The sequence below is a fragment of the Helicoverpa zea genome, chromosome 30 (genome assembly GCF_022581195.2).
Source record: "Helicoverpa zea isolate HzStark_Cry1AcR chromosome 30, ilHelZeax1.1, whole genome shotgun sequence".
Taxonomy (NCBI): Eukaryota; Metazoa; Arthropoda; class Insecta; order Lepidoptera; family Noctuidae; genus Helicoverpa; species Helicoverpa zea.
Window position 1 is genome coordinate 1,422,287 of NC_061481.1, and position 24,222 is coordinate 1,446,508.

The 24,222-nt window shown below is 39.2% G+C and overlaps 1 protein-coding gene across 1 annotated transcript in view; it reads left to right on the forward strand.

Annotated features, from left to right (window-relative positions):
* Positions 1-23,457, forward strand: part of LOC124644368 — a 70,470-nt gene extending 47,013 nt beyond the window's left edge. Inside the window, exons 39-50 of the mRNA XM_047183680.1 lie at positions 51-182; positions 997-1,115; positions 1,431-1,577; positions 2,734-2,986; positions 3,616-3,794; positions 8,538-8,609; positions 9,774-9,860; positions 12,118-12,226; positions 13,583-14,547; positions 14,844-14,934; positions 16,158-16,241; positions 19,150-23,457. Coding sequence (XP_047039636.1) covers positions 51-182; positions 997-1,115; positions 1,431-1,577; positions 2,734-2,986; positions 3,616-3,794; positions 8,538-8,609; positions 9,774-9,860; positions 12,118-12,226; positions 13,583-14,547; positions 14,844-14,934; positions 16,158-16,241; positions 19,150-19,316 — 2,405 coding nt within the window. The 3' untranslated portion in view covers positions 19,317-23,457. The remainder of the gene's footprint in view (positions 1-50; positions 183-996; positions 1,116-1,430; positions 1,578-2,733; positions 2,987-3,615; positions 3,795-8,537; positions 8,610-9,773; positions 9,861-12,117; positions 12,227-13,582; positions 14,548-14,843; positions 14,935-16,157; positions 16,242-19,149) is intronic.
* The last annotated feature ends 765 nt before the right edge of the window (positions 23,458-24,222 follow it).

Sequence of the window (24,222 nt, forward strand, 5' to 3'; positions counted from 1 at the left end):
CCGTACCTGAAAAATGTTTCCTCTACTATAATTACTAACTTTCATTACAGACGGACAAAACGGCGGCGGCATAGTATGCGTCCGTCGGTCCCCGGGCGACGGCGCCGTGACGCTGTCGCTGCCCGGCCAGCGCAGCGAGACGCCGCTAGCTCAGCTCGTGCATAATAATAAGCATGTTACTGGTGAGATTGTGGTTATAATCATCTCTCCTGCCCTTATCCCAATTTATTTGTGATCACGTTTTCTCCTTCCATACTCTTCTATCTGCCGTCATCTCACAAGTAATTTTCTGTCTAGCCATGTTGACTTTCACACAATGTATCCATCGTTTCTTTTCATAATGTTATTTATTTGCAGTAGGTATTGATGATAAAAATAAGAGGTGAAACAATAAGTTAAAAGTCAAAAGCTAAATATCGGACTTTAACATTTTTTGTAAGATTCGAAAATTATATGGCAATACTATGTTCACACTGAGAAGGATTGAGCATTAATCACCACGCTTGCTCAATGCGGGTTGGTGATTCCAGACTTAGGAGTCCAGGTATCTGTGAAATGTTTGCCTTCACCTTTTTGTCAGCCATTGATGTCCAAGATACTAATGATACTCAGATACTTAATATATGAATGTGGCCTCCCCTACATTTGGCGCGCGCGATCCCCGGGCGCACGTGGCGTGAGCCTCCGCCGCGAGGGCGCCCAGTCGCGCGCAGGACGCGCATGCAGGGCAGCAAAACGCGAGGATCGCGCACGACAAACGTGGGGGAGGCCTGCGGAACTATGTAAATATATACTAAGCAGAGAAAAAGCTAAGTAGATGATAATATACTAAGAAAGTATATAACTTCGAAGTTGCATTGGTACTTGATTGACCTTGACTCCAACCCGCACACTCGTTATTTAGAGGACGGTCGGTTGACCTCTATACCACCTATTTAAACTAGACTTTTAATATAATCTTCATTTTAAATATATGTTTATTCTCTAATATTCCAGTACTGAACGTATGCGGCGAGCAAGCAGCTCCGACACAGAAGCCTAGCGAGGGTCGCAAGCAGACGTGGGAGCAAGCGCTCGCCCATATCAATCAGCTAGCCAAACAGGGGAAAGAGAAGGTCAGATATCCCAATATTCTATCCATCTGTTGTTTTGGTTACCGGGGATAGGAATTTGATATTACTTGTATGGGGCTTTGTATATTTTTTTTGAAAACTGCTGTAAGGTTTCCTTAAACTAAGTATTTAAAAAAATGAACTTTTTCTAGTTGCGCCAAAGGTATTGTGTCAGTCTTTGTACCTTTAAGGCCTTTACACAATAAGCATACAATCGGATAGGATTTTACGCAAATGCAAATAAAAAAATAAACTACTGCTTAAAATAAACATTGATTTAGTAATTGTTATTATTGTATTACCATATTTTATTTACAGAAAAAACAAAAAGAGCAGAAAGAACCCAAAGAGCAGAAACAACAAGAGCAGAAACCTGCCAAAGACAATAAGGAACAATCAAAGACTCCCCAGGCCGAAACTCAGCCACTGTCCAAGAAACAGAGAAAACTGCTGGCTAAACAACAGGTATTTATATACATCATCATGTCTAGCCTTTTCCCAACTATGTTGGGTTCGGCTTCCAGTCTCACCGGATGCAGCTGAGTACCAGTGTGCCACAAGGAGCGACTGCCTATCTGATCTCCTCAACTCAGTTACCCGGGAAACACAATACCCCTAGATGAAACTGATTCTCAGACTTATTGGCTTCTGACTAACCCGTAATAGGTATTTTCATACATATTACATAATATATAATGTCGGGACACATATAATGTCGGAACACCTTTTCACACACGGTCGGTTAGCCCCATGGTAAGTTATTAATTAACTTGTGTTATGGGTGCTAACACAATTGATAAACTACATATATACATATTGATAAATACATATTGTAACACCCAGACCACGGCCAACAAGCATGCTCATCACACAAATGTCAACCGAACCGGGAATCGAACCCGGGACCTCAGGTCCGGCAGTCCGGCATGGTGACCATTGCGCCATCGAGGTCGTCATCATTATCATATCATATGTATGTCGTTATCATATGTAATTGGTAATCCCGGTAATCTGACAAACACTTTGCAGGGTATTGTCGGACATTCGAATTTGTCGGATTATAGAGTACCACCTAAGATCGAAAAAAATACATACTTCCATCGTAATATTGTGAATTTCATGACCTGCGATCCAATTAGACAAAAGTGAAAAGTCCAAATATTTACAGTAGATGAAGAAGCCTTTATGAAAGAACTAGCTTCCGCCTGTGGTTTCAGCCGAGATCCGCTGTAATATAGTTCGGCCATTCAGAGAATGCGTTCCTGACACGTCGCGATTGAACTGACGACGTAACTTTGCAATGGCGTTGCAGTTACGATAAAAATATTTTTGCTGGTTGTTTACCGTTTTAACAATTGAGGAGCATTAAAACAACATTATTATATCAATAATCAATGAATGTAGTTACGTCGTCAGTTCAATCGCGACGTGTCAGGAACGCATTCTCTGAATGGCCGAACTATAACTCCACGCACCCGTATTTATTATAATAAGCCTTCCACTATAAATAAACTAACAATGAAAGAATTTTACAAATCTGTCAAATCGTTCCTGAGATTAGCGCGTTCAAACAAACTCTTCACCTATAAAACTATAACAGCATTATTTATATCTCTTTCAGGCTGAAGAAGAAGAAAAGAAAAAACAACAGCAACAACAACAGCAATCAGACTCGAAAACCAAAAAGTCAGACTCGAAGTCCGACACCAAATCCGACTCCAAGTCTGACAAGAAACCCGAGCCTAAACCTGAAACTAAGAAGAATGATAAAAAACCGGAACCGACTAAGAAGGAGAAAAAAGAAGAGAAAAAGAAAGAAAAGGCCGCTGATAAGAAGGTGGAGAAGAAAGGGAAGGAAAATAAACAGGAGAAAAGTGAGTTTTTTTTTGTGTTTAATATTATGATAATAGTTTGTGGTTTCACTTGTGTTATGTGGGAAGTACTTGAAAATTTGATAAAATATAGTCCATGTTACACCTTTTTAAATACATTTATTTATGGTGTATCAACTGTGTGCCAGTGAAAGTGTTTCAGAGATAAGCCTGATCAAACCAACAGGCAGATAATATAATTTATGTCCTTTTGATAGATATATATATTTTTATATAAACACTGGCTTCCGCCAGCGGCTTCGCCCGCGTGGTGTGTTGATAAAAAGTAGCCTATGTGTTAATCCAGGGTGTCACCTATCTACATACCAAAGTTAAATCAAATCGGTCCAGCCGTTTTTGCGTGATTGAATAACAAACATACATCCATACATGCTCACAAACTTTCACATTTATAATATAAGTAGGATATAGGTATAAGCAATTTTAACAATTAAATACCACAATTTTATTTATTTCTAAAGATAGAAAAAGAAGTAAATTAACATGGTATAGTTCTCCCCAAACATTTTGTCATCTCGACTTTTGCTTGAAATATTTAAATTACAATATAGGAAACAATTTCTTTGCTAACCAATGCTGAGTACTTTAATCCATTCTTGTTCTTATTTCAGCGCCCACACCACAAACGAAAGCAACAAAGCAACAACCACAACAGCAACAGACGCAACAAACCAAAAAGGAAAACAAGAAGCAACAACAACAACAACAGCAACAGCAGCAACAACAACAACAGAAGCGACAAGTCATCAACATCACGCCTGACACTAGCATTGAAGTTGTTACTAACAAGGTAAGTTAGTCTATACTTGTATACTAATATTATATATAGCAACAACAACAACAGAAGCGACAAGTCATCAACATCACGCCTGACACTAGCATTGAAGTTGTTACTAACAAGGTAAGTTAGTCTATACTTGTATACTAATATTATATATAGCAACAACAACAACAACAGAAGCGACAAGTCATCAACATCACGCCTGACACTAGCATTGAAGTTGTTACTAACAAGGTAAGTTAGTCTATACTTGTATACTAATATTATATATAGCAACAACAACAACAGAAGCGACAAGTCATCAACATCACGCCTGACACTAGCATTGAAGTTGTTACTAACAAGGTAAGTTAGTCTATACTTGTATACTAATATTATATATAGCAACAACAACAACAGAAGCGACAAGTCATCAACATCACGCCTGACACTAGCATTGAAGTTGTTACTAACAAGGTAAGTTAGTCTATACTTGTATACTAATATTATATATAGCAACAACAACAACAGAAGCGACAAGTCATCAACATCACGCCTGACACTAGCATTGAAGTTGTTACTAACAAGGTAAGTTAGTCTATACTTGTATACTAATATTATATATAGCAACAACAACAACAGAAGCGACAAGTCATCAACATCACGCCTGACACTAGCATTGAAGTTGTTACTAACAAGGTAAGTTAGTCTATACTTGTATACTAATATTATATATAGCAACAACAACAACAACAGAAGCGACAAGTCATCAACATCACGCCTGACACTAGCATTGAAGTTGTTACTAACAAGGTAAGTTAGTCTATACTTGTATACTAATATTATATATAGCAACAACAACAACAGAAGCGACAAGTCATCAACATCACGCCTGACACTAGCATTGAAGTTGTTACTAACAAGGTAAGTTAGTCTATACTTGTATACTAATATTATATATAGCAACAACAACAACAGAAGCGACAAGTCATCAACATCACGCCTGACACTAGCATTGAAGTTGTTACTAACAAGGTAAGTTAGTCTATACTTGTATACTAATATTATATATAGCAACAACAACAACAACAGAAGCGACAAGTCATCAACATCACGCCTGACACTAGCATTGAAGTTGTTACTAACAAGGTAAGTTAGTCTATACTTGTATACTAATATTATATATAGCAACAACAACAACAGAAGCGACAAGTCATCAACATCACGCCTGACACTAGCATTGAAGTTGTTACTAACAAGGTAAGTTAGTCTATACTTGTATACTAATATTATATATAGCAACAACAACAACAGAAGCGACAAGTCATCAACATCACGCCTGACACTAGCATTGAAGTTGTTACTAACAAGGTAAGTTAGTCTATACTTGTATACTAATATTATATATAGCAACAACAACAACAGAAGCGACAAGTCATCAACATCACGCCTGACACTAGCATTGAAGTTGTTACTAACAAGGTAAGTTAGTCTATACTTGTATACTAATATTATATATAGCAACAACAACAACAACAGAAGCGACAAGTCATCAACATCACGCCTGACACTAGCATTGAAGTTGTTACTAACAAGGTAAGTTAGTCTATACTTGTATACTAATATTATATATAGCAACAACAACAACAGAAGCGACAAGTCATCAACATCACGCCTGACACTAGCATTGAAGTTGTTACTAACAAGGTAAGTTAGTCTATACTTGTATACTAATATTATATATAGCAACAACAACAACAGAAGCGACAAGTCATCAACATCACGCCTGACACTAGCATTGAAGTTGTTACTAACAAGGTAAGTTAGTCTATACTTGTATACTAATATTATATATAGCAACAACAACAACAACAGAAGCGACAAGTCATCAACATCACGCCTGACACTAGCATTGAAGTTGTTACTAACAAGGTAAGTTAGTCTATACTTGTATACTAATATTATATATAGCAACAACAACAACAGAAGCGACAAGTCATCAACATCACGCCTGACACTAGCATTGAAGTTGTTACTAACAAGGTAAGTTAGTCTATACTTGTATACTAATATTATATATAGCAACAACAACAACAACAGAAGCGACAAGTCATCAACATCACGCCTGACACTAGCATTGAAGTTGTTACTAACAAGGTAAGTTAGTCTATACTTGTATACTAATATTATATATAGCAACAACAACAACAGAAGCGACAAGTCATCAACATCACGCCTGACACTAGCATTGAAGTTGTTACTAACAAGGTAAGTTAGTCTATACTTGTATACTAATATTATATATAGCAACAACAACAACAGAAGCGACAAGTCATCAACATCACGCCTGACACTAGCATTGAAGTTGTTACTAACAAGGTAAGTTAGTCTATACTTGTATACTAATATTATATATAGCAACAACAACAACAACAGAAGCGACAAGTCATCAACATCACGCCTGACACTAGCATTGAAGTTGTTACTAACAAGGTAAGTTAGTCTATACTTGTATACTAATATTATATATAGCAACAACAACAACAGAAGCGACAAGTCATCAACATCACGCCTGACACTAGCATTGAAGTTGTTACTAACAAGGTAAGTTAGTCTATACTTGTATACTAATATTATATATAGCAACAACAACAACAGAAGCGACAAGTCATCAACATCACGCCTGACACTAGCATTGAAGTTGTTACTAACAAGGTAAGTTAGTCTATACTTGTATACTAATATTATATATAGCAACAACAACAACAGAAGCGACAAGTCATCAACATCACGCCTGACACTAGCATTGAAGTTGTTACTAACAAGGTAAGTTAGTCTATACTTGTATACTAATATTATATATAGCAACAACAACAACAACAGAAGCGACAAGTCATCAACATCACGCCTGACACTAGCATTGAAGTTGTTACTAACAAGGTAAGTTAGTCTATACTTGTATACTAATATTATATATAGCAACAACAACAACAGAAGCGACAAGTCATCAACATCACGCCTGACACTAGCATTGAAGTTGTTACTAACAAGGTAAGTTAGTCTATACTTGTATACTAATATTATATATAGCAACAACAACAACAGAAGCGACAAGTCATCAACATCACGCCTGACACTAGCATTGAAGTTGTTACTAACAAGGTAAGTTAGTCTATACTTGTATACTAATATTATATATAGCAACAACAACAACAGAAGCGACAAGTCATCAACATCACGCCTGACACTAGCATTGAAGTTGTTACTAACAAGGTAAGTTAGTCTATACTTGTATACTAATATTATATATAGCAACAACAAGTTGTTGCTATATATAATATTAGTATACAAGTCATCAACATCACGCCTGACACTAGCATTGAAGTTGTTACTAACAAGGTAAGTTAGTCTATACTTGTATACTAATATTATATATAGCAACAACAACAACAGAAGCGACAAGTCATCAACATCACGCCTGACACTAGCATTGAAGTTGTTACTAACAAGGTAAGTTAGTCTATACTTGTATACTAATATTATATATAGCAACAACAACAACAACAGAAGCGACAAGTCATCAACATCACGCCTGACACTAGCATTGAAGTTGTTACTAACAAGGTAAGTTAGTCTATACTTGTATACTAATATTATATATAGCAACAACAACAACAGAAGCGACAAGTCATCAACATCACGCCTGACACTAGCATTGAAGTTGTTACTAACAAGGTAAGTTAGTCTATACTTGTATACTAATATTATATATAGCAACAACAACAACAACAGAAGCGACAAGTCATCAACATCACGCCTGACACTAGCATTGAAGTTGTTACTAACAAGGTAAGTTAGTCTATACTTGTATACTAATATTATATATAGCAACAACAACAACAGAAGCGACAAGTCATCAACATCACGCCTGACACTAGCATTGAAGTTGTTACTAACAAGGTAAGTTAGTCTATACTTGTATACTAATATTATATATAGCAACAACAACAACAGAAGCGACAAGTCATCAACATCACGCCTGACACTAGCATTGAAGTTGTTACTAACAAGGTAAGTTAGTCTATACTTGTATACTAATATTATATATAGCAACAACAACAACAACAGAAGCGACAAGTCATCAACATCACGCCTGACACTAGCATTGAAGTTGTTACTAACAAGGTAAGTTAGTCTATACGGGCTTCCAGTTTAACCGGATGTAGCTGAGTACCAGTGTGCCACAAGGAGCGACTGCCTATCTGAACTCCTCAATACAGTTACCCGGGCAACCCAATACCCTTTTTTTTTTTTAACGACGTCAAAAATCATCAAATGCCCCCTCCCGCTGTGGGTTACGCGCGGTGCGGGAGTGTCAGACTCTTACTGACTAAACGCCGTCGTGTTCCGTCGCAGGCCGCGTATGTACCAGCGCCGCGGTAATGAGCGCGAACAATCCCGCAGCCCCGGCAGAACCCGATACCCCTTGATTAGACTGGTGTCAGACTTACTGGCTTCTGACTACCACCTACAGTTTATCATGCCCTCCTATAATCATAATCATTAGTGGCCAAGATTAAAGTATACTTGTATACTTAAAGTTACCTACTCACAGTCTTAGAATGGTTGCATTGATAGTGGCTTGCCCTGGAACCAAATCCACACACATTAGGCCACCTTTAAGAAATGTTTAACCCCTTAGTTCTGTGAGTTTTTGCAATTCAATTATTCTTATTTTTTTTTGTGTATTAAAAACTCTATTATATTTTTCAGACTCCGTGCACAAACGAGCCTGAAAAGCCAGCGTCTTGCAGTATCATGGAACAACTTAGTTGTGGAGTTCAGGTATATAATACGTATACATAAAAACTATGATAATTATGTGGTATTTCCCGCATCCGGGTAAAAAGTGGCCTGTTAAGGATTTCAATGATGAACGACTCGCTTTAGATAAAAAATTACTTTAATTCAGATCGATTTACAAACATAAAATATAATATATTGTGTGAGCGCCCGGTACGTCCGTCGCGGAGCGAGTCTGTCGGCGAGCCCGCCACACGTTACGTGCGTCAACATAGCCGTAAGCTAAGCGTCCACTTGTCGGTATCGCACGCAACGGACGTATCGCACGCAACGGATCCTAATATTATTTATATAGAAACTCAAACAAGATGTGCGATGCGGACAGGTGGACGCACTTGTTTGAGTTTCTATATAAATAATACTACGATCCGTTGCGTGCGATACGTCCGTTGCGTACGATACCGACAAGTGGACGCTTGGCCTAAATGTTATTTCAATCGGTGCAATAATTATGGTTAGAAGTCATCTTGCAAGGATGTACCCTTGGTAAACCCTCTTAATTGGTACCCAAGATACAGGCGTGCCTAGTTTGGGGCCAATGTTATATTGTAAACTGTACTTGTTCTTTTCTGGTAATAAACATTTATGGCCTTACTACAAAAACTTTAACCACTGTTTTACACTTGTCTAAAAAAAATGTGGCTCCAAAATGAACCATATGTCAACGTCATAATTTGACATTTTTTTAGACGAGTCTTAAACTGACGTTAAAAAGTTTTTGTGGTAAGACGGTTATTATTTTATTGTATTATAATAATCTAGACTTGAAAGCTCGACAGGCAAACTTTCAGTAGGAATTTGAAAGTTTCTGAAGGATTTTTTTTTAATATTTAGATGAAATGAATTCATTAATGCGAAATATAGAACTTTCATTTGTGGCTTTGTAACATATAGTGTAGTCTATACTAATATTATAAAGCTAAACAGTTTGTTTGTTTGTTTGAACGCGCTAATCTCAGGAACTACTGGTCCAATTTGAAAATTTCTTTCAGTTTTAGATAGCCCATTTATCGAGGAAGGCTATAGGCTACCTTTTATCCCGGTACGGGAAGTAGTTCCCACGGGATGCGGGTGAAACCGCTGGCAGAAGCTAGTTATAATTATGTTTACTGTAGAAACACAAAATTTATTTAATGTTTAATATAGGTGGCGGATTTAAAACTACCGCCCGGCATTACTTTGACTCGAGTACAACCTTCTGAGAAGAAAGAACCGCCGCCCATCAAATCTGTTGTAAGTATAATATATTTTTATATTTTACTATTATCTGGAACTTACTAGCTAGAAAACTGGTTGTCACATGTAGTGACTGCCTATCTGACCTCAACCCCAGTTACACCCAGTTAACCTGCTACAAGGAGTAAGGACTTTGCGGCTTCTGACTACCCGTAACGACTGCCAAAGATGTTGAATAACTGCCGGGACCTGTTTAACATGGAGGACTAGTCATGACAAGATGGTGACTTGTCCACGGAAAACTGCACCAAGCGCTGCTTTATTTGATGATCGATCGATCCGCGCGTTCTTAAACAATCAAGACCCATGTTATTTCTTAGTATAAATAATAACTATTATTTTATCTCTATTTCTACACCGTTGATGAGTTTTTAAATGACTCATTTCCAAGTTTAATATATAAAATAATTTTTAATTCTAAGTTTTGTTATAGATAGTTCAACTCAGATTTGCGCGCGGCCCTATGTGTGCGTCGGCTTGTAAATATACAACTTTCATTTGTATGACAGTGACGTCGTCCGAGCATGACGTGTTCTCATCGCTTTTTCTTATGGGTAGAGTCGTTTACAAAAATGTCTAGTTCTTCACGGAGAAAATGTTTAAGGAGTCAGGTAGCGTTTCAAAAAATTAAACAACATTCAAAGCTTTTTATTATTACATTTTACAGTTTTTCATTATTTTCTCATACGTTTTTTCAAATTGACATTGACAGTACCTAAGAAATAAATGAGGTGAAATATCTAAGATGAATTAAATACTTCTTACATATTTTCTAGCTCGGGGTACGAGGACAATAAATAAAAGTGTGGACTAAAAATGCAAAATTCATCATTTGATTTTTCAAGGAGCGATTCAGAATCATTATAAATAAATAAACATTAAATTACGTAATAACTGTTTTCTTTAAACAGCCGTAACCCCTAAATAACTGTATTTGTACCCGACTGTACCTCTTGTCACGCACACAAAGTCACTGTATATGTACAAGGGTTACCCACACATAAGGCCGCGCGCAAGACTGAGTTGAACTTACTATACCAGTATAATGTTAATAATATAATGTGTACCAACTTTTTATTCAAATGCGCAATGTAATTTCCACAAGAAATCAGTGAAATTGCTAGCTGAAGCTTTGTGTAGACTGCCCACGTCCGATAAATTCGGTGAACTACTTTTTGTAATTAGTAGGAGCGAAATAGAAAATGTTGATAACAATAGTGCAAAGCGTACGTCCTATAATACGACATTGCGCCATCGATTTGACGACCTCGATGGCGCAATGGTCACCATGCCGGACTGCCGAACATGAGGTCCCGGGTTCGATTCCCGGTTCGGTCGACATGTGTGTGATGAGCATGTTTGCTGGCCGTGGTCTGGGTGTCACAATATGTATATATCAATATGTATATATGTAGCTATATGTAGTTTATCAGTCGTGTTAGCACCCATAACACAAGTTAATTAATTACTTACCATGGGGCTAACCGACCGTGTGTGAAAATGTGTACAGACATTATTATAATAGGTTGGTCAGCCTCGTTGGTCTAGCTGTCGCAAGTGCGGCTGCTGAGCGCGAGGTCTCAGTTTCGATTCCCGAGTCGGGCCGAAATTGCTTTGTGGGTTTTAGAAGACTTTCACAAAGCAGCCCGGAGCCTGGAAGTTGGTGATTGATACACCCGTGCATCGGAGAGCACGTAAATGTCGGTCCTGCGCCTGATCTCTTTCCGGTCGTGTCGGATTGCCGTCCCATCGGGCTATGAGAGTGAAGGAATAGTGAGTGCATTTGTGTCTGCGCAAATGCTCGTGCACTATAATATGTCCCGCGCAGTTGGCTAATCTCCTAAAATGAGAACAGCCGCCGTAGCCGATAATCGGCTTGGAGGACATCATCATATCATATCATCATCAGGTTGGTCAGAAAATCCTAGTTAGAACATCTAACAAAAAAATGGTCCGATTTCTGTATTACAACAAGTATGACGTAGGCGTTTAGCCTACATAATAAGTTGGTGGCATGTTATGTAAGAGTATGTTATTTCGATATATATTTATTTTACATATGATTAAATTCTCAAATCATCATCCTCCGAGCCTTTTTCCCAAACTATGTTGGGGTCGGCTTCCAGTCTAACCGGATTCAGATAGGCGGATGATTAAATTCTCAAATAAAATACAAATAATGATTTAAAGTTAAAATGTTATCTAGTAGTAATACATAATAATAATAACTATTATTTTATCTCTCTTTCTACAGCCACTATGGAAAGCAGGGCAGTTACCGGCCGCTCCGACGCCCGTAGCCCGGCCCGCGCCGGTCATCAATGCTGACCCTGCTAATGTTATGTTTACTACGCAGATGCCGGGTATGTTTGTAATACTTCCTTATTTATTTCTACCAGTGGTTTAGTGCATTTTCGTGTCTATTATGAAACATAATACAAAATTACACAAAAAAGTTCGTCAAGTTTAAAAGTCCGAATACATAACATATTTAAGCTAAACTTGTTATATTTACGGCCAGTTTCTTCATCAAAAGTTAAAGTAATGTCTAAAGTAAAAGTAACGGTCAAATTCGTTTTTTCAAGGCTAAAGTGACAGCAAAACTAATAGAAAAATTGAATTTGACCGTTACTTTTACTTTAGACATTACTTTGACTTTTACTTTGACTTTAACTTTTGATGAAGAAACTGGCTGTTAGTAAGATTATATTCAGTGTTTCGAGTTAAACAATCTTTGGGCATTATCTAAAGTGTAGATTCACTATATGACGTGTCATCGACACGAAAGAAGAAGGAGAGTCTAAAATTAAACATTGTCAATGATAATACTTTCATTTATTTATTTGCGTAAACAATGTATAGAAAATAATTTGTATATTTCGGCGCGAGCCGAAATCAGTTGCAAAATGGGTGACTCTTATGCCTTGGACATTAAATTAAAATGCATCATTATAACAAAAGTTCATAAAAGTTTATTCACTTCACAACCACATAAATTATAAATGAAATAAGGATTGGCTAAAACACAAACCAGTGAATTGATTGAACACAAATTGTAATTGTTACTAACAATAAATGGATTGTTATGGAAACAAAACTAAGCAGCGTAAATCAGATGAACAATTAACGCTAAATTCATTAAGTAAAACTAAATAATCAACGTCTAATTCATTGCCAATATCAATAAACAGAATTTAAATTAAATCAAAAGAATATAATAAAAACACAAAGTATTAATTTAACTACCGAGTGAAATATTAATCGATAAGGTGACTCAGGTGTGATTAACATCACAATTAAGAGGTGTTGACAGAGCAGAGGTCGAACACCAAGTCCGCCCCGCCGCAGCGGGCGTAGCATTATATACACGTCGACCGGTCCGTCCCCACCTCGCCTGACTCACAGAGTGGTGCGATTACGTCACTTCCAACGTGCGGCGCACGTGGTTTCATAACCTTATTCATCCACGCCGACATATACATATTAGACGAACAATCGATCAGGAAAGAATTTAAAAAACTGACAGTGTATTCTAATAGGCCTATATAAACACTGTTTCAAACAATATCTAATTAAATACCAAATATTTAAACACACATTTACGATGTGTAGCATTTTTTGTAAAAACACTGATATTTCTTGTAGATGTAATGAAACAAAACGATTACAACTCCTAGATAAAAACATATTTAAAGTCAATATTAATTTGTCTTTCACAGAACCGCCAAAACCAGTCATCATAGCCGACCCGCCACCACCAGTCGGCAAATCGAAAAAAGCCAAAAAGAAGGCCAAGAAAGCCGCGCAGGCCGCTGAAGACGCAAAGCCGGACGGCACCAAGATAGTCACCCTACGAAACCCCATGTTCCACCCCAACTTACCACCAGTTCAAATATCCAGCAATAATAGCCAGCCCGTACAAAAGAAACAAGAACAAATTAGGATTCCGGATCCAATTCCTATGCCTCCGAACGCTTGTCAAGCTACCATCACACCAACATCCAATGGAATGTACACTATACGGAACCCATTAATGACAATGATGCATCAACAAAGTCTAATGGGGGTTCGCACCCAAAGCCCCCAACTGAACCCTATGTATGGACAGCAGTATAACTATGTGAACCCTAATACGTACACCCCGGTCAACCCAACTCAATTCGAACGTTCTTCACCGAAGCCAGATGACTTTCAAACGAGAATCATGAATTTGGCATCGTTTACTCAGAAAAATGATGAAGGGTACTCCTTATTTAAGACTTCTGATGATAATCAGCAACGTAGTTTTTTGACACCGGAATATTTTGAAAATCAGAGCCCTAAATCGATGGTTTCTCCAAACCCGATTGGAACGAGACCGGTTGAAACCCGTCCCTTCGAGTCCGATACATCTTTATTTGCTAATCCGATTCAACGACCCGAACCAATTGGAACACCGTTGAAGCAAGAAGTAGATTACACTGGGTTGTACACACCGTTCGGTCAAGAAGATAGGAATGTTTTCCGTAATGCACTTTTTAGTGATAAAAATGATAATAATCATCAAAAAAGTGAAGATTTGGGAGCGAATAATGTGTCCAATGGTGATTCGTTACCGTATTTCCAGAGGTTAAGAGTCGGTTCGAAGCTGAATAGTGAAGTTACGATTCATCATGTTACGGAGTCCAAGTTTTATAAGGGGCAGGTAAGATGTTCCAGTTTTTGTGGGTAACGCCACAAGTTATTTTTATTTCTTACTAGATGATCTCGCGAACTTCGTATCGTTTAAATCTTCCCTGGATCTCAACAGCCGTTCTCGAGTTTTAATCAGACTAACGAACAACAATTCATTTTTATTTATATAGATAGATAGGTTTATGCAGGCTCCTATGAAAAGTCACACTAGTTGCGTTGCACCAATTTTCCAATTTTGCACGTTATTTACCAATAATATTCTACGCTCACAATTCCAGTATTCTAACCTTACTATGATATGTTTAGGAGCCCGGAGCGTCAGTAGAGCAGTCACAAGAGGAGTCGCTGTTCAGTCGGCCCACCACCTGGCCGGACCAACTTTACCCGGATAATGCTGGTCAGTAACTATATACTACGTTTATATCTTCTATACTAATATTATAAAGAGGAAAACCTTGTTTGTTTGGTTGTAATGGATAAACTCAAAAACTACTGGACCGATTTTAAATATTCTTTCACCATTAGAAAGCTATATTATCTGCGAGTAATATAGGCTATATTTTATCCCGGTGCGGGCAGTAGCTCCCACGGGACGCGGGTGAAACCGCGGGAAAACGGCTAGTAATTTATATTAATATAATAAATAGGAACATATTGTTTGTTTGTTACCCCGGAATAAGGAAAGATGCCTTCTTCCAGCTTAAATACGTACAGTGGGTGACCAAAACGATGAGTTACGAGAAAATTAACGTTCGGTTTTTTTTGGGACGAACGATTTTGGTCCGGTCGAAAGAAGGTGTATATTTATATTCCTCGTCACCGAACACGATGTTGCCTGTACAAATAAAATAAAGATTATTTTTTCGTTTTTTTGTACTCGCGGTTTGCTTTAGTTAAAGATGGGTCTAGACGAACCGAGCACGAGCGAAGCACAAGCGGAGCCGTTCTCGGCTTCGTCGTTCGCGGCGTCAAGTGTGGACGTACAACGATCACTGTTAGCAAATCCTTTTGTCAAAGTCAAAGTCAAATCATTTATTTCACTTAGGCCTTTACAAGCACTTATGAACGTCAAAATTATAACTAAGTTTGATTCTAGTTGCCCATTCCAAAAGTAGCTTCCTATGGAGAAGAACGGGCGAGAAACTCCATGGTTACTCTTTTTAAAAATAATATGGTATTATAGTTTGTATGTATTGATACATACAGTAACAGCATGCGAAGATCATTCAGAATCGCAAAGACAAATGAGGATAAAATGACAATTAAAATGCTACATGGTGTTCACATTTACAAATTGGTTTATATTTTGGTACAAAGTTACAAACAAATAATCAAAAGATGAAAGATTTGTGTTCGTCAACACGTCACAACGTCGTCGGTCCACACTAGACGAATTGTGTTCGGCTCGTGCTCGGTTCGTCAAGCGTAGACACAGCTAAAAGAATTCTTGTTTTTTCTTTTGCTGGTTGTTGCTTATATTATTAATGTATTTGTATGTCTCTACCAGACCTCGGGACTATAGAGTCCCGGATTTTTGGGAGGCGAACGAGGGGCCGAAGTCAACACGCTGAAGCCCTTTTGAGACAACTTGTATTATCAATATTATAATTTACGTTACAGAGCGGTGCGGAGCTGTGGGCGCGGCTGCCCCGGAGGCGGCGCCGCGCTTCGGGCCCATCGGAGCCCCCAGCCAGCACGACCCCGGTACGTACCACGTGCATAGTGACGTCACAAGGTAACTCATCCACAGCCAGCACGACCCCGGTACGTACCACGTGCATAGTGACGTCACAAGGTAACTCATCCACAGCCAGCACGACCCCGGTACGTACCACGTGCATAGTGACGTCACAAGGTAACTCATCCACAGCCAGCACGACCCCGGTACGTACCACGTGCATAGTGACGTCACAAGGTAACTCATCCACAGCCAGCACGACCCCGGTACGTACCACGTGCATAGTGACGTCACAAGGTAACTCATCCACAGCCAGCACGACCCCGGTACGTACCACGTGCATAGTGACGTCACAAGGTAACTCATCCACAGCCAGCACGACCCCGGTACGTACCACGTGCATAGTGACGTCACAAGGTAACTCATCCACAGCCAGCACGACCCCGGTACGTACCACGTGCATAGTGACGTCACAAGGTAACTCATCCACAGCCAGCACGACCCCGGTACGTACCACGTGCATAGTGACGTCACAAGGTAACTCATCCACAGCCAGCACGACCCCGGTACGTACCACGTGCATAGTGACGTCACAAGGTAACTCATCCACAGCCAGCACGACCCCGGTACGTACCACGTGCATAGTGACGTCACAAGGTAACTCATCCACAGCCAGCACGACCCCGGTACGTACCACGTGCATAGTGACGTCACAAGGTAACTCATCCACAGCCAGCACGACCCCGGTACGTACCACGTGCATAGTGACGTCACAAGGTAACTCATCCACAGCCAGCACGACCCCGGTACGTACCACGTGCATAGTGACGTCACAAGGTAACTCATCCACAGCCAGCACGACCCCGGTACGTACCACGTGCATAGTGACGTCACAAGGTAACTCATCCACAGCCAGCACGACCCCGGTACGTACCACGTGCATAGTGACGTCACAAGGTAACTCATCCACAGCCAGCACGACCCCGGTACGTACCACGTGCATAGTGACGTCACAAGGTAACTCATCCACAGCCAGCACGACCCCGGTACGTACCACGTGCATAGTGACGTCACAAGGTAACTCATCCACAGCCAGCACGACCCCGGTACGTACCACGTGCATAGTGACGTCACAAGGTAACTCATCCACAGCCAGCACGACCCCGGTACGTACCACGTGCATAGTGACGTCACAAGGTAACTCATCCACAGCCAGCACGACCCCGGTACGTACCACGTGCATAGTGACGTCACAAGGTAACTCATCCACAGCCAGCACGACCCCGGTACGTACCACGTGCATAGTGACGTCACAAGGTAACTCATCCACAGCCAGCACGACCCCGGTACGTACCACGTGCATAGTGACGTCACAAGGTAACTCATCCACAGCCAGCACGACCCCGGTACGTACCACGTGCATAGTGACGTCACAAGGTAACTCATCCACAGCCAGCACGACCCCGGTACGTACCACGTGCATAGTGACGTCACAAGGTAACTCATCCACAGCCAGCACGACCCCGGTACGTACCACGTGCATAGTGACGTCACAAGGTAACTCATCCACAGCCAGCACGACCCCGGTACGTACCACGTGCATAGTGACGTCACAAGGTAACTCATCCACAGCCAGCACGACCCCGGTACGTACCACGTGCATAGTGACGTCACAAGGTAACTCATCCACAGCCAGCACGACCCCGGTACGTACCACGTGCATAGTGACGTCACAAGGTAACTCATCCACAGCCAGCACGACCCCGGTACGTACCACGTGCATAGTGACGTCACAAGGTAACTCATCCACAGCCAGCACGACCCCGGTACGTACCACGTGCATAGTGACGTCACAAGGTAACTCATCCACAGCCAGCACGACCCCGGTACGTACCACGTGCATAGTGACGTCACAAGGTAACTCATCCACAGCCAGCACGACCCCGGTACGTACCACGTGCATAGTGACGTCACAAGGTAACTCATCCACAGCCAGCACGACCCCGGTACGTACCACGTGCATAGTGACGTCACAAGGTAACTCATCCACAGCCAGCACGACCCCGGTACGTACCACGTGCATAGTGACGTCACAAGGTAACTCATCCACAGCCAGCACGACCCCGGTACGTACCACGTGCATAGTGACGTCACAAGGTAACTCATCCACAGCCAGCACGACCCCGGTACGTACCACGTGCATAGTGACGTCACAAGGTAACTCATCCACAGCCAGCACGACCCCGGTACGTACCACGTGCATAGTGACGTCACAAGGTAACTCATCCACAGCCAACACGACCCCGGTACGTACCACGTGCATAGTGACGTCACAAGGTAACTCATCCACAGCCAGCACGACCCCGGTACGTACCACGTGCATAGTGACGTCACAAGGTAACTCATCCACAGCCAGCACGACCCCGGTACGTACCACGTGCATAGTGACGTCACAAGGTAACTCATCGACTATAACTAATAGAGAATAATATGGACAATAGACTGCCTCGTTAGTCTAGTGATCACGAACGCGACTGCTGCCTCGGGTTCGATGCCCGGGTCGAGTCGAAATAAATGATATGTCCTGCGCAGCTGGCTAATCTCTTTAAAATGAGAATAGCCGTGGCAGAAATCGGCCGTGGACGCCATTATATATTAATATGTATTGCAAATGAGCTTGACAACAGGGTTAAAAATAGTGGTTCTAGTATTTTTTATTTTAACAAAACTTTGAATATTTGCTCGTGACGTCACGTCTATGTAATTTGTATTTAGAAGTGGCGTAACACAAAATTCAATCGTGTTGTTATTCTGTTTGTTAGAAAAAAGAAAAACACTTGCCCATAATTTTTGGGTTATCTTAAAGAAAATTATCTAAATACTTTTTTTTTTCAGTCACCAAGCCTAATATATCTGTGTATTATTTATTTACAGAATGCCACGTATTCCTACCCGACTGTTCAATCACCAATCTCTCGGAGTTAGAACTGAGTGAACGAGAAATTGAATCTTTCAAACGCTTCGATTTTTACTTCTCCCCGCCTCAACATAAGCCCAAAGTACGTTTAGACGTAGCTGCCATGCGACACACGCATAACTAGTGCGTTACATCGGAAATTGTTCAGCCGAAAAATTATGTAACTACCCTAAAATAATTGAGACGAATTTTATACCTGATGGTGACAAAAATGAGTGTTTTGTTAAATGGCTGGATGGATTTTGGTGTGGAAAAATAAAATCTGAGGCTAAGTTTTGTCTTAATTTGTTCAGCCGTTTTGTTGTAATTGTGTCTGTAAAATGCCTGGATTGGTTTGGGTGAAATTTGGTAAACATATAGCTGTAACAAATATTGACAAGATTATGATTATTACTTGACCATATTTTTATTGAAACATACAAAAATGTAAGTGGCCCTTTGGACACAATAAATGTTATTATAAAAAAATACCGCACATAAAAAATTTCATTCAATTTAGTCCAGCCGTCACAAAGTCAAAACTTACTGGGCTGAATTTGATAAAATATCTATAATAAGTTAAATATTTCCATTAGATTTGACTAAAGTCTATCCAGCCATTATGGATATCAATGACAAAATAATTTTTTAACTTCTCAGAAAGAGAAGATATTATGATAGACACATATTATTAAGTTTAGCATATCGAACGCACTATAAATCTACTTAGTAACATTTTTAACCGACTTCCAATAAAATTTTGACATAGTTCTAGTTGCCACCGACTTCTAGAGCCATGCCAAATTTTTTTATTTTGTCCCTTTCAGGCCCGGCTGTTCGAAGCTCAGTTACGTCAAGGTTAAGGTTAAATTCTAGTTACAGTAAAATTAACAAGGTTTAAATTCAAAAAGCGTTGTTGAAGTACCAGTTAGTTTAACGAACGTTAAAATTTCATAATAAAAACGTCAAATTAACCGTGGTCAAAATTTACATCGGTCAAATTTTAACTTTAACTTTACCGTGACGTGCGAACAACCGGGCCTGAGTGTTTTATGAAGTCGGTTATACGTTTTTCGCTGTAAATCTATTAGGTATAAGAAATTGACTTTAACCTACTACAGTCGACTCTCGTTAATTCAAACCTGCGATAATTCGAACCTCTCTTTTATTCAAAGTTATCACGAGTTCCCTACAAAATCTCTTTATATTTCGAACTAAATCAATACATTTTTATGCACTTGGTAATTCAAACGAAAAAATCATTGCTATGTAACAAAACGACGCGTTATTTCGAATTCCTAGTCGTCCAACACTCGACAATTCAAAGTTGCAGAGAGAAAGGGGCGGAAAGAGTGAGGTTAGTCAGAGTCGGAGAGCATTCTGAATACAGAGTGGCAGCAATCTGCTCTGTGGCAAACCAGTATCAGGCCTCTGTCACTCTCGGTACTTGCGCGCGATAAATGCCTACCGCTCGCTGGGTTACCGGTAGCCCCACGCGGCACAGGGCTTTCGACAGCCGCTCGCGACGCGCGTGTTTTATGTTTATTATTTTTATTTGTGAACATGACGACCTCTGGCCAGTTATGTGCTGTGCTTGGTTGCAGCTCAAGTAAAAGAAAAAATATAAAGCTTTCGTTTTTCCGTTTACCTAGAGATGTAGGTAGACAGGTCAGTTATTGTTTATATTTTATTTGGTTTTTAAAATTATCTAATAAACTGAAGAACTATTTTGATTTGTGTAGGTGTATATGTGACTATTGTAGGAAAATGTAAAGGTTTCCTATTATATATGTATAGGCATTTAGAAATATTTTATACCTATGAATGAATATACATAGGTTTCTATTTTTTAAAGTAAAAATACTTATGTTCTTTGTCATTTTAAAAATAAGCGACTTTAGATACTTAAATTATAGATACTTATACCTTATACTTAGTTATACATGCAATGATTACCGAGTTTTGTAGCTAAAAACATTTCGAGTATAAGTAGGTGTAGTTCTCGTCCAACTAAATGCTGGCTTGGAACATTGCATACATCGCTGCGCAGAAACCAATTTTGGGTAAGTAGGTATGTATCAGCGGTCAGCGGTGTTGTGCCAGGGATAATAGGTAAGTATAGAATACTTACGTGTTCTGTGCTCGAAAAGTAGTTGGGCACCTCCATTGATTTGAGAAGTCAGTTACAAATAAGCGTAACTTTGTTTCCCTATTTAATTGTAAGAGGCAACCCTACGCTCGCTGTCGGCACGGTCGCGGTCACTGAACTGTGCGCTATCGCATTGAAATAACAATCGAGCGTTGGAGCATTTAAGGTTCATTTTCTAACGCAGCTATGAATTTGTAGGTAGTTTGGGAACTTGTAGGTGCTTATAACAGTAGGTATGGACTTTTTTGTATGGAGTGATTTATCTGTTACGTAGTAACTATTATATAATCTGTGCCAGTATGACGACGGGGTTGTTTCGAAAGATTACTTAATTCATATTATGAATAAGTACATGTGTGTACACAAATGTATTTTTAAACTTTTGACATTGTTATAGAATAGCAGTCAATAAATAATAATTGATCAACACTTGATAATTCGAAATTCTATTTATTTTCTCTCACAAATTTCGAACCATTTAGTATTTCAAAAACTCGATAATTCGTAATATTTTTAGAGTCCCTCGAGTTTCGAATTAACGAGAGTCGACTGTATTACTATAAATGTGCAAGTTAGTATGTATGCTACTCTCTAACAGTCTTACTTAAAAAAATCTTCTAATCATCTTCTAAGCATCATTTTAACTAATTACTACTTAAAGCCTTAAGTAGTGATTAAATATTTGGGTTCATTAATTAGGACATGATTAAGCTACGTTTATAAGTAAGGCTGTTAATCTATACTGTATGGATAGTGATGAAACTTACAGTAGTAATATAGCTCAGATTTCAGAAAATATTACATTACTGTTACAGCCTTATTATCGTCCCACTGCTGGGCTGCGGCCTCCTCTCACACGGAGAAGGATTGAGCGTTAATCACCACGCTTGCTCAATGCGGGTTGGTGATTTTAGACTTTATAGTACAGGTTTCCTCAAGATGTTTTCCTTCACCTTTTTATCAGCCATTGGTGTCTAAGTTATATTACATTATCCCCCGAAAAAACATTAAAATATATAGGTGAATTAATAACCTCCCTTTTTTGAAGTCGGTTTAAAAATTAATATAAGTTACTGTAGTGCGTGCGATATGCTATTTTGTAATAATAATTACTGGACAATACTCTAAGAGTTGGCACACATATGGCTGTAAGCTGCGTAGAACACGCGAAGTTTTATGAACACATTGAAATCAGGCTTTTTACTTAAAGCAAGGTTTTCAACACGATTTTAATAAGATAAATTATGGAATCAGACTTTACTTTGAGGTTTATGACGTAAAATGTTTGGAAAGTCAAATCATTTATTTCATTTAGGCCTTTACAAGCACTTATGAACGTCAAAAATATAACTAAGTTTGATTCTAGTTGCCCATTCCAAAAGTAGCTTCCTATGGAGAAGAACGGGCGAGAAACTCCATAAAAATATGTTTATTCGATATCGATTAAGTGTCTCGCGGAAATTAACTCTACATATTTTTCCTAACATTTTATTTTAATAAGAATAATATGAAAATTTTCCTCGCACTTTCCGCTATATGTACGCCGCCCACAATGCTTGCTTGTTGCATGCATTCTACAAATGTGACGTGTATGTATGTACAAAAATGCCGATTTGACTTGTAAACCTATGAACTTATGTAAATCATAGATTTAGAATCTCACTAATGTTTAATAGATTGGCAATCAGTGACAGATAACTATATGTAGGTGGTATGACAAAGCATTGTCCAAAATATCGCATTTAGACAACGTTTTCTATGGTCAAAAGTAAGAAATTTTGAAGTTGAAGAAAGCAGCAAATATTTAGTGAAATGAAAGTCACTTAAAAGTTTTGAGTAGATCCGTTCCCAATTATCTATCCGTGGATTTGGTTACTAAAGATAGGAATTTGACATTTGTATGGGGTTTAAAAAAATCTATCTTTAGTAAGAAAATCAACGGATAGGATCGAATATTGGAAGCGGCTGTCATTGATTGCCAATCCATCAACGGATGACTTAACAAAATCGGATGTGACTATATAATATATTGCTCTGTATAGTAGAGGTATAGAGCTGCATTATGACAAAATGGCGACCGCCATCCTATTTGTGAGAAATACGTGTTAAACTTTATCAAATACATTATCCACAATCATTGGCCGTGTTTTAATTATTCGCCTGGCCTTTTAGTTTATGACATTCATCATCTGCGTAACCGTACCATGTTGGAGTCAGCTTCCAGTCTAACCGCATGCAGCTGAGTACCAGTGTGCCACAAGGAGCGACTGCCTATCTGAACTCCTCAACCTGATACCCCTTGGTAAGACTGGTTGTCAGACTTACTGGATTTGGACTACCCGTAATGACTTTTTGGAAGTTGGATAAAAGAGTAAGTACAAGTTGTGAAGGATTTTCTTTATAGGTATAGTTTTAATTAAACACAAAATTGCATTATTCACATTTTATTCGCTCTCAAAATTACATAATTCTACGTAAAATCGAATCTAACATTTGAACAAAAAGCATCATATTGTATGTAGTTGACATCATACGAAAATTACTGTTCACACCAAGACGTATAATGGCTTAATCATTCAACTATTCACTTGCAACATTAAATTCAGTAATTAAAGAAAGACAATTATAATACTGACGGAGCATCCAGGCCCGCCGCTAGCTGTTTGTTCGCCCGCGTGCAAAACTGTTTATGCCGCCCTACGACTACATATTATACTGGGTTTTGTCAAAAATATATAGGGGGCGGGAGGTCCAGGGGATCCGGAATATGTTTTGAAAGAAGTGGCTCCTATGTTTTGAAAGATTGTGATTAATAGGTAGGTACCAACATATGTATATCAAAGTGCTTAGAATAGATTATGGGTAACTTAAACTAACGAACTTAAATATCAATAACAATTTT